We start from the raw sequence: 15,995 nt of genomic DNA on the forward strand, positions 1-15,995 counted from the left end.
AATTTATTGTCCTTCATGAGCTGCTCTCCACAATGCTGCCACCGATGACCAGAGCTTTGAGTTCCACTCAGTACTGCATCCTTCCATTCACCAGTTCACTTTTTTCTTGTTTTGCTGCGTGGACTTTGGCCCATCACTTCCTTGTGGACCTGGGTGACAAAAAAGAGGTTTTTCCATATCTCAATAAGATTCAAGGAAAAAAAAAACTTACAATAAGGAAGGTTTCCGTTTGAGGAAGAGAGGCACAGAGAAATTAATTTTAAAAACTGAGGAACTGGTAGAGGAGTGGGATGAATTTTGAAATAATTTCCTACATTTATTTCAATGTGTAACTGTTTTAAATTCATGTTAACCTATAATGACTTCAGGTTTCTGAACACAACAACTTCCAGAACAAGAGAAAAAATGCCAATTTTTTTTTCCTTATAAGAATGTTGGAGGGGTGTACTCTCACAATTTGGTAACTTCCCCCAACATATTTTCCAAATACTAAAAAATTCTTTAACCTAATCTTGTTCAATTTGAGAAGCCAGCATTTTTTAAAGGGGAGAGGAGAGAGGAGTGTTAGTGATAAATGTTCCCAAAGCTTTCCACCTGTATGTCTGAAAAAGGGATCCTGCCTTTAGTTCCTTCTCTGGGCACAGTCCCTGCTGAGCAGTTGGGTGTGGTTTTTCTCTTGGAACTTCACTGGACCTCAGGCAGCAGAGAACTTTTCTTATGTGCCCCAGTGGCTGTCAGTCAGCCTGTGTTGAGCACCTTGCTGTGTACAGCTACACAAATGCTGACCACTGCTGCCTGGTACCATTTCACACTCGTGCTCCATGTCCTCAGATCAGGAGATTCAGGTCAGGCAAACTTCATTATTTAGAACAATCCCAGTGTTGTTAGCCTGCTTTTGAATAATAATTTTGAAAATATTCTCTCTTCCTAAATGCACTAAGTGAGCATTTCTTCATGTGCCTAAACTCCTTTTCTGTTTCCCAGACAATTCTCTTCCCAGGTACCTTGGGCAGGCTGTCATTAAGAAGAGAGGAATTGTTCATCCGTAGCACGATTTTAGGTCACAGCTTTCTGTGTGGAAGCCTGCAAGACTTAAGAGGCTTTTGTGTAAAGCATGAGCCCAACCTATTGGATCTGCTGTCAGACATTTCAGGTAGCCCACAGTACTTGCAGGATCTAAATTGGAGTGGACACTAACACAATGCATATTACTGGTTTTGGGCTGGAGAATTCCCAGGTGAGCTTGATAATCTGACAGCTTCCTGCAGAGTTTTACATGGGGAAAAAACAACATACCTGTGTGCAGCAGGGAGGAGTGCCCACGTCGCCCGCACTGCTGAAACCCAGGTTTCTGTTGGACATCAGGTCTTCTTCCCTCTGCAAATTAATGGGAACCAATGGCTGATCCAGCACTGTGGGCATAAATCATATGAAGGAACAGCGAGAAATGAGTACAAGGCTTTTCTTTCTATTTAGTAATTTATCAAGGGAAGTGGCACATTAATAAACAGATCTCCCTTGAGATGTGGGAGTAACAGAGATAAATATGACTGTCAAATCTGGCCTGCTTCCTTCTGTTAGAGAAGGAGGAGACTGTGGGAATGCAAATGCAGGAAACAATATCTATATCTGGAAAGATGCATATTATTTGTAGGACAGAAACCCTGACAACTCATCTGAGATGGGGCCCCATCGCACTTGGTGCAGTATGTACAGAATAAAATACAAGCCCTGTCTAAGGGAGCTCATCTAAATAGATGGCACTGGGAAATAGGGACACAGAAAGAAGCAGCAACTTCCTCAGGGAGGTGTGGCTGAGAAGGACTGGGAAGAGCACCCAGGTCTTTCCAGGTGATGCTTCATGTATTGAATCAAGATTTGGTATTGCCAGAGGACTATTATGATCTTGACCCAAGCAACCTTCATGTTGTTTGGTCTCTGGCAGGGCTAAGATTTCAGGAACCAGATGTGAAGTTTGGGCATTCTCCTTTCATTTCAGCCTTTCAGGCCAGCCTTTGCTGAGGGGAGTTCATTTGCTCCATTTGGTTTTGTCTACAGTGCCTCTGCAAAGTGGCTTCATCTTTTCTGACTTCCAGGGAAGTATCATGCAGGGCTAGAGTCTTCCAGCTGCAAGCATTTGGGAAGTTTGAACCTAGTCCTTCCAAATCATGGAACAGCTTTAACACCCACAAGGTGTTTTTATAGACTGCTGCTGTTTCTGTTTGCTGCCTGATCTTTGAGTCATGTTTTCCAGCATCTCTCTGCCCTGTGAGGTTGCACAGTGTAGTTGTACAAAATATTATAACAATATGTTAAACATCTATGCAACAATCTAATTTTAAAGAGAATTTCCCGGTATTGTCAGATTTTCAGTAAAAACATTGCATTTAGCAACTCTTGAAGCTTCTTAGGAGTAGAACAAAAGTCACAACAGTGCTTGGTTCAAGTACCAATTTAGCCTTGGATTTCCAGTGGGACACTGGGCGAGTCATTAATCTTGTGCAGTGAGGGTCGTTACGGGGGCTCAGAGGATGGTGATGCTAAACCCCATTGATTACACAGCACCCAGCCATGGTAATGGCAGAGCCACTTTGGGGCACAGGCGAGTCATGTGGAGACTGGGACACTGCAACTCAGCCACTGGTCTCAGGGAAATGCTGACAGAGACTGCTGTGAGCCAAGACAAATCAAGGAATTCTTTGATTGCACTAGCAGAATACATCTTACATCCCTCTACATCCCATTCACCCTCTCACACACCAGCACTGTCATCAGGATGGAAAGTTCATGCTCTTGCAAAGTGCCAGGCTTGTATTTAGTGATAGGCAACAAAAATCAGTGCCTTCAACCAGCTAGAGGAAAATGGCTCATATTGCCTGTCTGGGCAGTTCAGTGTTTTATTTGCAGTGTTTAACAGGATATACCCATAGGATGCTTTCTGGGGAGACCACCACTGGCAAAGTCAGGTGGTGATACATTGCTGGGCTCATCAAGGGAAGGAGCTGGAGCAGCTGAGCCCTCCTGCACCCCTGGGGGGATGGCAGGGATTACCAGCCAGGACCCATTGCCAAGTACTATATTTTACACTTAATTTTTTTTTCTTTTCTTAAATACATAATCCAAACAGTGCTTGCTTTGGAGGGGTGAGTCACTGCAGGCAGGGTTTGGATCTGGTACCCTGGTACTGAGGAAAGTTTTGATATGGCACATCTGCAACTCCTGTCCATGCCACCTCAGAAATCTGCAGGTGGGTCAGGCCTGGGCAGAGTTTCCTTTAGGTGAAGTCAGTTGTTCCAGTTAGCAGTGCTGAAATACTGAGGGATGCCAAACTTTTACAGTAGTAACCCGTCATGTATTGCAGATCCATAAATGGGCCTGGCAGGGCTGGAAATTACTTCATGCCTGAAGGACTGACAATTGCTAATAGGGTCCAGGCACTGGCAGGTCCCCTCGGAGGGGGAGAGCTTGAACTTTGTGCTTGAGCTGCCAAATTGGTTTTCTTAAAACTCTCAATTTACTTTCAGGGTTTCTGGAGCCTCGCCTCCTCCATTAATTGGACGGTCAGCGTTGTGCTCATGCTCGTTTGGTTTCCGTTCCCCGCACACAGGCACACTCTCACATTCGCAATGGTCGCCCATTGGATGTGCAGCTCCCCCGGCCTGCTGCTCCTGACACCGAGTCATGGAAACCTTGCAGAGCCTTCTCCCTTTTAGGTTAATTTGGTGCCTGTGAAAGGGGGTGATGGACAGGATTCTGTATGCCCTGAGGACAGCAGAGCAAGCGGGCGCTCATGGCACTGCCCGACCCCTACCCAGAAGAGAGAAAACCTCCCATCAAAGGGCAGTTGGTCCCTGCGCTGCTCCTGGCTCCTGAACATCCCACAGAGTTATGAGTGCAGCAGTTCTCAGCGCTTCCAGCCCACCTGCAGGAAGGGAGCAGCCCACTGGTCTTGTCTGACAAAGTCTGTCTTTCCTGCAGTGTCCCGGTTTTCGAGCCCACGGGTGACTCCAAGATTAAGCCGGAAACGAGCCCTGTCTATCTCCCCGCTCTCTGATGCCAGCATTGATCTCCAGACAATGATCAGGACCTCCCCAAACTCCCTTGTGGCATATATCAACAACTCCAGAAGCAGTTCAGCAGCGAGTGGCTCCTACGGCCATTTATCTGCCGGGACGATCAGGTAAAGCTCTGGGCTCGGCTGCACTCAGCTGAGGAACCATCTGCACAAAAGAACGGATGATCCTCCAGCCAGGGAGAGCTTCCCTTCCTCTCAGCCTCTGCTTTTGTGCATCAGGGCTGTGTAGCATAATAAATCAAAGCCCCCATCTGGTTTTGTATGTGGAAGGGTATTTTGTGGCATTTGGGGTGGGGTTTTTTTTTGACTGGATTGGGGTTATTGGCTACCATGTTTCCAGCAATTACAGTATGATCATGCCTCCCTGCAAGCAGAAACAGATAATAAATTTATCTTTAAAAATGCTCATTGTGAGCAGTTTGAATGGTTAAGAAACACTCTGATTTAAGAGATAGCTCTGAAGTACTCTCCAAATTATTGGCCCACATTCTTAGAAAAAATGTTGCCTGGGTGGATAGAAGAGCCTAATTCTAAAAGCATATTTAAACCAAATCTAAACCCTTGAGTAAAGTTTTGTTAAAATCTTAATTAAAAAGCACTTACATTAGGCAGCTGACTGTTGTCAATCCCTAATGTGATTGCTTCACCCAAGTTTCACAATGTTATTATTCTTTTTATTACTTAACTGTTAAAAATGTTAGATCTAATTAACACTGGTGTTGCAAAGCAAAGGGTTACAAAGATTATGCATGCTTAAAACTTGTGGGAGAAAACAGAGGTGTTGTTATTAATAAGTGTAGCATTAATTATGTAAGTTACTTTATCCAGCAGCATAATTTAGAAATTGACTGTAAAATCAAATATAAGGCTGACATAAACTTGCAAAACTTCTTATCTGGTAATCATACTTTTTCCTAGTCTTTTTACCTATTGTCATTAACTGGACATACCTGTGGCATCTCACCTTATAGTCAGATACTAAGAGTAATATCCGGTACTTTTGACAAATCAGTAGAGTCCAGGAACTGACCTAATGGTCAACTTTCAACCTCTAAGGGAATAATCAACTAATAATAAAGAATTTGGAACCCTTCTCAGTGTTCTAAAAATATACCCTAAATGTCAGGATTTGTAAAATGGGTAACATATATAGCAGCATAACTACCAGAAATACGACATGAAAAGACTTTTTTTGTTATTATTTTAACCGCATCTTAGAGGCAGGAATGCAATACTCTCTCCAAAAGCAAAATTGGTTATTAAACATGTTTCCAATTATGGCCCTATTCTCTGAGCACTCACACCTTGGGCAGTTTTAGTGATGTGAGAGAAAATACCATGAGGGTAAAGGTTCAGGGCAACCACTTCTTGAAGGTGGCAAATAATCAGTTTTTGGGCTCTCTGTAGTTTGTGCATCACACATCTGGGGTCACCACAGAGCATTTTCCGTGCTTCTCTCTGCCCAGAAGACTTGCCCCTGAGAGTGAAGCCTTTTTTTTCCAAAAGCAGAGCTTTGTTTTTACTGCTCCCCATGGCTGCATCTTGTCTTGGACCTGTTGCCCCAGTTATTGCCAGGCAGCCAGGGGCGAGTGGTGTTCCTGGTCACTGCTGACCTAGATCGGAGATGAACCAGTGACCTACATAGGAAGGGTGACATGCTTCAGCAGTCCCCTGAGCCAGCACTCCCCTCACCTGAATGCAGAGTAAATTGCATGGTTTTGGACTATGTTGAGTGGATACTTATTCATCCCTGCTGTAATCTGTGCCAGGTGAGCCAGGTGATGGTTGTTTTTCATATCCAGGTTAGCATAACCCCGAAGCTGCAAGTTTGCAAAAGAGGTCTGCCTTGGAAAACCCAGGAGCCTTAGGGACTGCAAAGCCAGATGTGCCCAACTCCCATCCTTTTCTGAACTCCCAAGGGCTTTTGTTGGGTTTTTCTTAGGAAGCAAAGAAATCACAATCAGTCTAACATTTGGGTCAAAATGATTCACAAGTTTGCTGAAGCTCACTTTGCAGTAAAGCAGTCAGGCTTATCCTGGCATTGAAGGCATCTGGGCATTGCAGCCTGGCTCGTGGAGTCTCCAAGAAGACTTGAATCAGTGACTGGTAATACAGTAAATGTTGTTTAAAATAACTCCTCATTATTTCTCTTTCTCCTGTTGCTGCAGTCCAGCATTCAGCTTCCCCCACCCGCTTAACCCCGTGACTTACCAGCAGATCCTGACCCAGCAAAGAGGCCTGAGCTCAGCCTTTGGGCACACTCCTCCCCTGATCCAGCCATCCCCAACCTTCCCCCCACGGCAGCACATGGCAGTCATCTCCGTGAACCCATCACCAGCACAGAGCAGCAGCAACAGCAACTGCGTCTCTGACTCCAGCCAGGTAGGGACAGCCATCCTGCATGGCACACGTGGGAAATGTTCTCCGTGGGAAGTGGCCTTCCCTTCCTGATGGCTATGGGAGTTTTGACAATTCTTTTTTACTCATGCTGGCCCTTTATGTTGCTTTTTCTTCTTCCTGGCGAGTGTTTCTGAATTAGTCACAGACAAATTTTGTGTCCATCTTCCTTCCTTGCACCTACCCATGCAGAAACCAAAGGCCTTGGTCCATTGAAGTATAGAACATGATGTACAAGGTCATCCCAGGCAGGAAATCTCCTTGAACACATTATGTCCTATTGAAATTGAGGGAAATCAGTTGCTGTAGTGTTTCATCAAATAAGTACCTGTGAACCAATCTTCTTGCTGGGACCATCAGCAATCCCTCCTTCCTTATTTATACTCAAGTGAGCCATGATGATGGTCTTAATCTTTTACATGTAAGTACATCCTATGTGGGATCCCTTCACATTTTAATTGCTGTTCTTTCTTTTTCAGTAGGTTTTCTCTCAATGTGCCCCTGCTGTTTTTTACTGCTAAATTGTGCAAAACCAGGGGCCAGATTTTGAGAACTAGGAATGAGATCCCACACCTTAAATACATCCTTACAAATACCTGTGAGCACATAAGCACATATATGTGTGCACAGGCCCTGCACATGCACTGGGTTAGTGAATATGCCTAGCACATTCTTAATCATTTTTCTTTTCCACTTACATTCCTTCGAAGTCTAAATTGCAGTTGCTTTTCTCCCCAAAGACGTATTTCACCATATGTCACACCCATTTCAAAGTGTTGTTTTAGTTGTATCATACTGAACTTTTAAGACTGGTTTATTGTTTTAGGGTTTCTCATGGCTGCTGCACTGCAAACTCTGTTTGTTATTGCAGGTTATTTGATTGATTGGTTTTGTTTTCTCCTTAAAAACTGGCTACCCAAATAATCTGGCTGGAAGGAGTTCTGCCTCTGTTTAATAATTTGCAGGACCAATCTTGAGCAATTAGCAGGACTATTTTAAATGTTAATGTTCCAATTTTATGCACATACAATGGGATGTTTTTTCTGCTAAAGTTATTCTTATTTTTTAAGAGCTTAGCAAATTACACACATAGTCTTTCATGGACACAACATGCCAGAGCCCTCACATATAACGGAGCCCCCTGCTTCCCCCAGGAATTCATTTTCTCAACAAATCCTTTCATCACATTGAGAAATAAAACTGGCTTGGGTGGGGGTTGTATAAGGCTTTGATGACTGTGCCATGGACTGAATTGCTCTGAAACAGGGCAGTAGTGGTGAGGCCAAGCTCACCAGTGAGCTGCAGAAGCTGGGGCTGCCCTTGATTCTTCTTCCCTCTCTCCCATCCCTCTGCCTTGCACAAACATGGGCTGGTTTTCAGTTCTGAGCTCCAGGCCAACCCTACTGTCCCCTGCACTCCTGAAACTCATCCTTGACTGATTTTAACGTTAATTTTTGATGAGGAAGTGGGCCACTGTCTGTCTGTCATCCCAAACCCCGGTGCCATTTCTCGCCTGTTTTTCTTTCCTAGAGCAAGCAGAGCAGTGAGTCGGCCGTGAGCAGCACCGTCAATCCAGTGATTAACAAACGCAGCAAAGTCAAGACTGAAGTTGAGGGCTTGCCCCCAGTGTCCCCAAACACACAGGTAACCTCCCTGCTGCCATCCATGTTGTGGGGTTGAGGGGGCGAGTTGCTGGGTCTCATCTTTGGGCATAATCCTCTTGGCGTCTTTTGTTGTAGCTGGGAGCAAGGCAGCAAAATCTGCCAGGCGGGCAGGTGTGTCTTGGAGCACAAAGCCCAGGAAGGAACAAGCAGAGCTGAAGTGACTGAGTGAAGCTTTCCATGGGTACTTGGGACTCAGCTTGCTCTTGCTGTGCTTGGATGGGAAAAAAATGAGAGAGCAAATATATCAAGTGTAATAATATAAAAATGATGTCTGAGTTTTCTGTGCTGCAAAGCAAGCAGCATTAGTGTCTCAGAACAAACATAGATTATGAGGGAAGCTTGCATGTAGGTAGAAAGCTTGCAAAAAAAGGGATGACTTCTTGATTCAACAAGGAATTGCTCCTAGAAACATCCTTTACACTGGTGACACAACATTTGACACCAAGAAGGGCCCAGAGGCCTTTGCTTTCTTTCTGGAGCTCTGTGATTGCAAACTGTTTAATGGCTGACAGTATCCATCTGACCGTCCTTTATCACAACTGTAAACTATCAGGAGTGCTCTGGGCACTTCATTTTCATGAAATATTAGGCCGTGTTATTGTCAAGCGAATGGAAGAGTTGATGACAAATTTCTCTTTCTGCCCTGGTTCAGGAGCAGGTCTCAGCATGATGCATGGGGACAGCAACGTGTGCAGTCATCAGGGGGCTGGTAAAATTGATGAAGATAGCGTATCAGGGAAAGATAAACATGCTGTAGTCAGCACGATTAGGGCAAAGAGGCACCTCTCTGGAGCTTTGAGTTTAGGAGTGCATCTACACACTGCTGCAAAATCACATGCCCTGAAAAACCAATCTGGCTACTGCCTGGGCTAATAGGGCAATGTGTTTATTTCTTGCAGCAAATGAAAAAATATTTGGAAGCCATCACTTTCATTCTCAAAGCATGTGTTATGGAGGAGCTGTGGGACAGACAGCTGCTTGCTCAATGGCTGCATCCACCCATCCATGTGCTGCTCCATGCAAAGCTGTGTGTGCCCAGCTTGGGAGTGCTTGGATAGCACCAGCCTGGCTCACCCCTGCAGCCCTGCTCCAGGGATTTCATCCACTGGCTCTCAAAATCACTGAAATTAGCACTGAGTGGAGCAGGGGAGTAGTTTAAAGTGGTGCAATGAGATTTGATAGAATAGCGAGGTGAAATTAGGAGTAGGGAAATGCACGCTGGTCATCTAATAGTTCCCAATGAGGTGGTATGTGAAGTCATTCCCCAAGGGAAATGTAGGTTCCACATCTTGCAGCATTTCAGTATTGACTGGGAAATTAGAAGGTGCTGTGTAATCGACAGCCCATTCTTGGAAAGGAGAACAGATTAAAAAACTGAATGTAGCAGGTGTCTCCTTTAGTCTAAGCAAGAAGAATTAATTAAATTTAGAAATTTCTTTTCTGTAGGAGACTGTGCTGAAAAGTTGTGTTACAGTCAGTAATTGACTGATCCATTTTTTTCCTGACTATGAAGTTCATCTGTCCCCAAAAATGTGTATGCATTGTTTTGGAAATGCTGCATCTGAAACACCCCATGCGAGTTTTGGTGTTCACAATCCTTGGCCAGACAGTATCTCCCATGATGATTTGTGCTGTAAAAAAAGCAATCAGACAAGATTTGTGGGACACAGTGATGTGCCAGGCATGAGGGACCTGAGTTAGTACAGTGCCACAGTTCTGCAGTGCCACAAGAGAGCTCCAGTACAGATTTAGACTAGCATTGAACTAGCTAGAAATTAAACAAGTTGATCCTTTTCAACAAATTAAGTTGTTACAATTCCACTTTTCCAACAGAAAGTATAAAAATTTTGGCAAAATAAGATTTTTAGTAGAAAATTACGGTTGTCTGGGGATCGCACTTTGCACAGAGACAAATCTTCCAAAAAAAAAAAAATAAGGTTTACAGCTCAACCAAATAAGAATAGGAAAAAGAAGCTGCTGTTTGAACTTTCTCAGACTGTTGCTCTGGGCTCTGATATAGTTTGAATCTCCAGAAGTGTTTCTGTAAATTACTGCAGTTTCCTGTCCCAAGAGCCACCTTTGCAATATCTTTTTTTCTTCTTTTTTTTTTTTTTTAATAAGATCTAATTAAAACAAATCTCTTCCTCTCCATATCTAAACTTTTGACTAGAAAAGTCACTGCTGGCAGGTATGTCATGAGCTAGTTAATGAGAGTTGTTGAACTTCAGTACAGCACATCTTGCTTTCCAAGCCCATATAATGCCATTGAGTCGTTAATCATTGCAGTTCCCCAGCAGGCGTTCGGAAGGTGCTGGTGGGGAAGGAGGTGGCAGCCAGATAGGTCTGTTTGGGCAGGCCAGAGACAGAGTTTGTGTCTACACACATATGGCTCCAACTGGAGCATCAGGTCGTGAGGAATGGCATCTGCTGTGGTCAGCCACCCCAGATGCCCGTGTCTGAAGGTATCCTGGAGGCAGGATGCTTTGTGCTAGGCAGCAGTAGTATCTGGGAGGAAAGGGAATGAAGGGGGGCAAAACCTGCAGGGTTTTGTCTTGCTGGATTCCCAAGCCAGTACTGGGTGCTGATGGCCTTGTGTGTAGTGTGGGTGTCTGATGCATGCGGAGCTAATGGTTGTCCTCACTTGGATTTGTCCTAATTAAGCTGTATGCTGCACTATTGTGTAGTTGCCCATTCTTTAATCCTAGCAGCCATAACAAAAATCTTCTGTGCTTCATTTAGCACTGAGGAGCTGGCTAGACAGAGAACTTAAGGAGAGAACTCACAGTGTACCCAACATTAAAGTAACTCATTTATGAGTCCAGAGTCCCAGGAGCTCTGTTCTGGAACTTACTCTTCACTGGGTCTTGCTCAAGCTTTCCAAATTCCCCTCTCAGAGAAGCGCTCAGCACTTTGTCCCTGTGGAGCATCCTGCAAGCATAAATATTTAGGTTAGATATCATTTTCTCATCTTCTGAGAGATGCAGAAAGCGGGAACCCCCTGCCCAGCCCATGTCAGGTAAGTGTGGGCTCTGGACTCTGACTGCTCTGTGATTTCTTTATGCTCCTGTTTCTCCACTCTGCCCAGATCAGTTGTTCTGCTCCAGCAAAGAGCACAACCAAAGGTCAGAAGCCAGCTCTTTCTTCAGATTTTCCTGGGACTGCCCACAACCCTGCTGAATCCAGGCACTGCCTCTACAATGGCTTTGGCGTATTTCATGTGTTGTTGTCAACTCTGATCCACTTCTGCCAAAACTCTGTAGCTCTTTATTTCACAGTAATTGTGGATGTTATGTAGCCACAACAAGCATGGTTTTGTGATCAGTTGATACTTGCCCTGTAATCTATGAGTGATGGAGGAATTCAGATGAAAGAAGTTCACCTTATACAATGCACCGTTATGTGTTGCAGGAGCATCTGACAGACCTGAAAGAAGATCTTGATAAGGATGAATGTAAACAGGAGCCTGAGGTTATTTATGAGACTAACTGTCACTGGGAAGGGTGCACAAAGGAATATGACACTCAGGAGCAGCTCGTCCATGTGAGTAATGGTTGGGAGGAAGCCCCAGCGATAAATTTGGGTTTCTGTGCACTTGTCCTCATTTTTTATCACTAGCTTCTGTACAGCCAGAGCTCACCCTGGGAGCTACTAAAGGTGCAAATCAGAGATACGGTGTGTAAACACTGCCAAAGCAGGTCGCTGCTCCCCGAGGAGTTCAGCTGAAAGAAGCCTCTCATAGATTATGTGATATTGCTCCCTTCTCAGCTGCTGAGGCTGCACTTTCAGTCTCCCTTGTGCATGGCCCAATGACAGAAGGCTCAGTGCAGAAGACCAGATCAGAAAATGGGGAAGGGGGCTGAGCCTTTCTCCCTCCACTGGCCATATTCAGTGAGCCTTCCCACAGAGCTACACCAGCTGTGGGTCAGGGATCATCCATGGTGTCCTCAGTCCTAGTCCAGGCTGGGAAAGCTTTTTATGCTGCTGTTAATGAGCTGTGGAGCTATATCACTTAGAGGCTGTTGACCTGCTCAGCTCATCCCTCCCACAGAAACAGAGCACTTCCAGAGTTTGGTGATAAGCTCTGAAATACAGAAAGTGGGTTGATTTTCTAAAACTTGGGAAACAGGACTTCATAATCACAGTGATGTTCCCAAACCAGTGTCAAAATTGCTCTCTGAAGGATCCCCAAACCAAGTCATTAATCAGATTTTCAGTTCTAATTAATTCCAAGAACCTTTTGTGTTCTGTGCTTCATCTGGGTATCCGCTGTTTGGTTTCCTTTGGCTTCTGGGGTCAGCTCATACTCAGGGCAGTGCCTGTGAAATCAGACATGATCTGTGTCTAAGTCCCATCTTGCTCCCAGCCCAACACCCTTGCAGTCCTTATTTTGGGTCAATGGTGTGAGTCCCATTTCTTTGAAGTCAGCCCACATCTACTGGGAATTCACCAACCCAGCAACTCTGATGCTTGCAGCAACGGTTTGGATTAAACTCGTTTTGCAACAGGAGCTGCTACCTTCTCTGTTTCCTTCAGCCTTTTGCTGCTTGTCTCAGCTGGGCTCCCAGCTTGCCAGGGGTCACCCATGTACAACTCACATGTAGCCCCCTCCCTGAGGGTTTGTGCTGCTTTCACCATTTTTTATATATCTTCATTTTAGATATGTTTAGATGCCCCCAAATAGGCATCAGTCACCATTTGCCCAAGTTCTGCACACAGAGGGACTAGACTCTAAATTACAATTTTGGGCACATGCTCTTCTTCCATCTAAGGCTAGTGCCTGCCCGCCTCTGCCAGAGGGCACTGGTTCAGTGCATCAAGTCCTTGAGGACAGACAGATTTGGAAATGGTTTTCAAGGCCGATTGAGTGATAAGGTGCTTAATGGGTTGCACATTGCATGCCATGGGGCGTTGCTTTTTTGGGGTTAAACCACAGCATGCCTGTCAGATGGGCTGGGCTCACATTTGTTCAGCAGTTTTTGTGTTTCCCTCTCAGATGTAAGAAAAACTGACTCATCCCAGAGCAAAGTGCAGAGTACCAGGCAGCTCAGCACAATTTATTTCCAGAAAAAAAAACCCAAAGAAAAACATTTGATGAAATATCCCAAGATTTTCCTAAATTTGGAACATTACAAAAATTGAGTCTTCTGTACTGTGATTGCCAGCAACACGGGGTTGTGGACTTGGAATGCCGAAAATACACATGTAAATGAAATACAAATGGGCCAGCTACTGAGAAGGTGCCATCTCACCATGCATAGAAAAACTTTAGTTTGTGTGCAGAGCAAAGTACCTGGGTGGGCAGGGTCTGTTCCCCATACACACTGTGCTTGTGGGAGAAGTGCGTGTCAAAAGGGAGCAGCAGGAGTGATGATATATTTTTGCAAGCACCGCTGCTGCTCCCAACTTCAAAGGTCACACTCAGTTTGAGAGAAGCCCAAGCAAAGCCTTCAGCCAGGTAGGGGCTAAGGAGCTGTAGCTGAAGTGGGGTGAGCTGTGCAACTCCTCCTACACCGTGTGATGGGAAGCAGATGTTGTCCAGACAGGGAGTGAATAGTCCTGAATGGGGGCTGCAGTTCCCCTTCCATAAATGTTCTTCCTCTGGCTCAAACAAGACCAGAAGGGTAAGCCTGTGCTCTCCCACACTCCCAGCATTGCTGTGTGTAGTCTTGGTTGCAAGTTAGACTCCCACACAAGCAGAGCCTGGAGATGTATCTCCCCAGTCTGGTCTGGACATGGTTTGGCATGTCCGTGGGTCTCTGGGGAGGTTCATCAGATTTCCACATCTGAGGCTAACATCTCACACCAGTGCCACGTTGTAAAACCAGAACTAGGGGCAACAGAACTCCAAACCCATACAAAACCTCTCCCAGCCCCAGGCTCCCCCATTTCTCCCAGCACACAGCTTTGGCTCTGTGTTTATGTGGTACCCAAGAGATCAGCTGAGCCCCACACAGCTCCTCTTGTCCCTGGGTAGAGCTGGGACCCCTGGCAGCAGGACCCTGACCCCAGGATTGGACTGCGGCACACAGAACTCGGAGACTGGGTTCAGCTGGGGCTGTGAAGGCTGGTGAATCTGTTTTAATGCACTTCTGTGTCCTTGTGCTGCCTCACTGCCCCAAGAGAGTCTCATCCCTAGCTGCAACATGTGTGCCTGGCCTTGGCCAGGGGACGAAGGCGGGGGCTGGAAAAAATCTCAGCACAAAAAAAGCCAAAACCCAAAACCAAAGTGGTTTATTTTAGGATTTCCTGTCAGTGAATGTCTTCTGAAAACACAGGAGCGAGGACAGGCATTATTTTTGGCAGTGAGACCCCATTCAGAGAGACAAGGCCGCCGCGGGAACGGCGCTGCCGACGGGCTGGCCTCTGGCTCTGTTTATTTTCGGCAGGGCTTCATCTGCCCTGTGCTGGGAAAAACGACCCACTTCTCCCTACCAGGGTGGAGGAAGGCACCATTCTGGGTCTGGCTTTTCAACACTCCAGCACAGAATTTCATGGGCCAGAGTAATTAGCAGTAATTGAGCTCTCCCTGCTGCATAGCTCTTAGATGCTGTCATTTCCTGCCAGCCACCAGCTCTGGAAGGCAGGTGGATGTCATGGGGCCAGCATATGGACTTAGAAGCATAGGATTATTTAGGTTAGAAAAGACCTTTAAGATTATTGAACCCAACCAAGGCTTGTCTCCTCCTGTCCACCATCCTCCAGCCGTGCCCCAGGAAAGGGTCTCAGGTGTGCAAATGCAGCACAGGAGGGTTCAGCAGAAACAAAAATTACTCTGTCATCCCCCCACCCAGCAGCTGGGGGCACACTGAGAGGGCTCCCTTCTCCCTGGCACCATGGGTCCCCATTGCTTTTGCCAACCTCCCATTTTCAGCCTGCTCTGTACCCAGTGTGCAGCTGGGTGCTGCACACCTTTCTCTGCAGGACACACCAGACCACAGTGCTGGGTCCTGTGTCCCTGGTGTCACCTGTGCACCTGGCACCCAGGTGCTGACAAGCATTGGGGAGGGAACATCTGGCTTTCAGAGCTCTGTGCATGATTCACTGCCATCAGCTCTTCCAGGAGTGACCTGGTTTTCCTTCCTCTCCTACCAGCACATCAACAACGATCACATCCACGGGGAGAAGAAGGAGTTTGTCTGCCGCTGGCAGGACTGCACACGGGAGCAGAAGCCCTTCAAGGCTCAGTATATGTTGGTGGTGCACATGCGAAGGCACACAGGAGAAAAGCCACACAAGTGCACGGTGAGCTGGCAGGGACACATGGTGCATCCACTTGGAGAGTGGGACACCGGGCTGGGGTGGTCACAAAAATGTGTTTGGGCATTCCTTCAGGTAGGCTGTACCAGCCAGACACTGGCAGCAGCTCAGAGCTGTGTCTGGGTAACAGCTACTTGCAGGTTAGACCCTGGGGACAGGACAAGAGGTCAAGGAGTGTGGTTGAGGTGTTAGTGGGCAAAACAGCATTCCCTTGGGAAGAATTATTTCAGATCTACCACAGAGATCCAAAGCAACACAGGACAAGTCACTTAAGGTGAAAAAACAGCCAATTTAGTTGCCTACATCCAAGAAAGAAATCCAGTAATGCCACAGTGTGGGGAGCTGCCTAACCCTGGTTGTGTCTAACCTGGCATCATCCATTATGGCTGCTGGGACTGCAAGATTCCCTCACCCAAGGACCCAAGCATGCACACATTCCTCTTTCTAGCCTGGGAATCTAGGCCAACACCTCCTGCCTCTGATCTCTTAATCCAGAGGTGAGGTTAAACCATAGATGCTTAAACCCCAAGAAGAGCTCAGTCCCCAGATCTTCTGCATACCAGCAGCACTGTGTGTAGGGTTAAACACTGCCTGAGCAAGAG

The 15,995-nt window shown here is 46.1% G+C and overlaps 1 protein-coding gene across 2 annotated transcripts in view; it reads left to right on the forward strand.

Annotated features, from left to right (window-relative positions):
• GLI2 (GLI family zinc finger 2) overlaps positions 1-15,995 on the forward strand; it is a 188,235-nt gene that overhangs the window by 154,908 nt on the left and 17,332 nt on the right. For both annotated transcript variants that reach the window (XM_033065373.1, XM_033065372.1), the window contains exons 6-10: positions 3,979-4,180; positions 6,244-6,457; positions 8,003-8,116; positions 11,545-11,676; positions 15,229-15,378. In XM_033065373.1, coding sequence (XP_032921264.1) covers positions 3,979-4,180; positions 6,244-6,457; positions 8,003-8,116; positions 11,545-11,676; positions 15,229-15,378 — 812 coding nt within the window. The remainder of the gene's footprint in view (positions 1-3,978; positions 4,181-6,243; positions 6,458-8,002; positions 8,117-11,544; positions 11,677-15,228; positions 15,379-15,995) is intronic.

This window comes from Catharus ustulatus, chromosome 7 (assembly GCF_009819885.2).
Source record: "Catharus ustulatus isolate bCatUst1 chromosome 7, bCatUst1.pri.v2, whole genome shotgun sequence".
Lineage (NCBI taxonomy): Eukaryota > Metazoa > Chordata > Aves > Passeriformes > Turdidae > Catharus > Catharus ustulatus.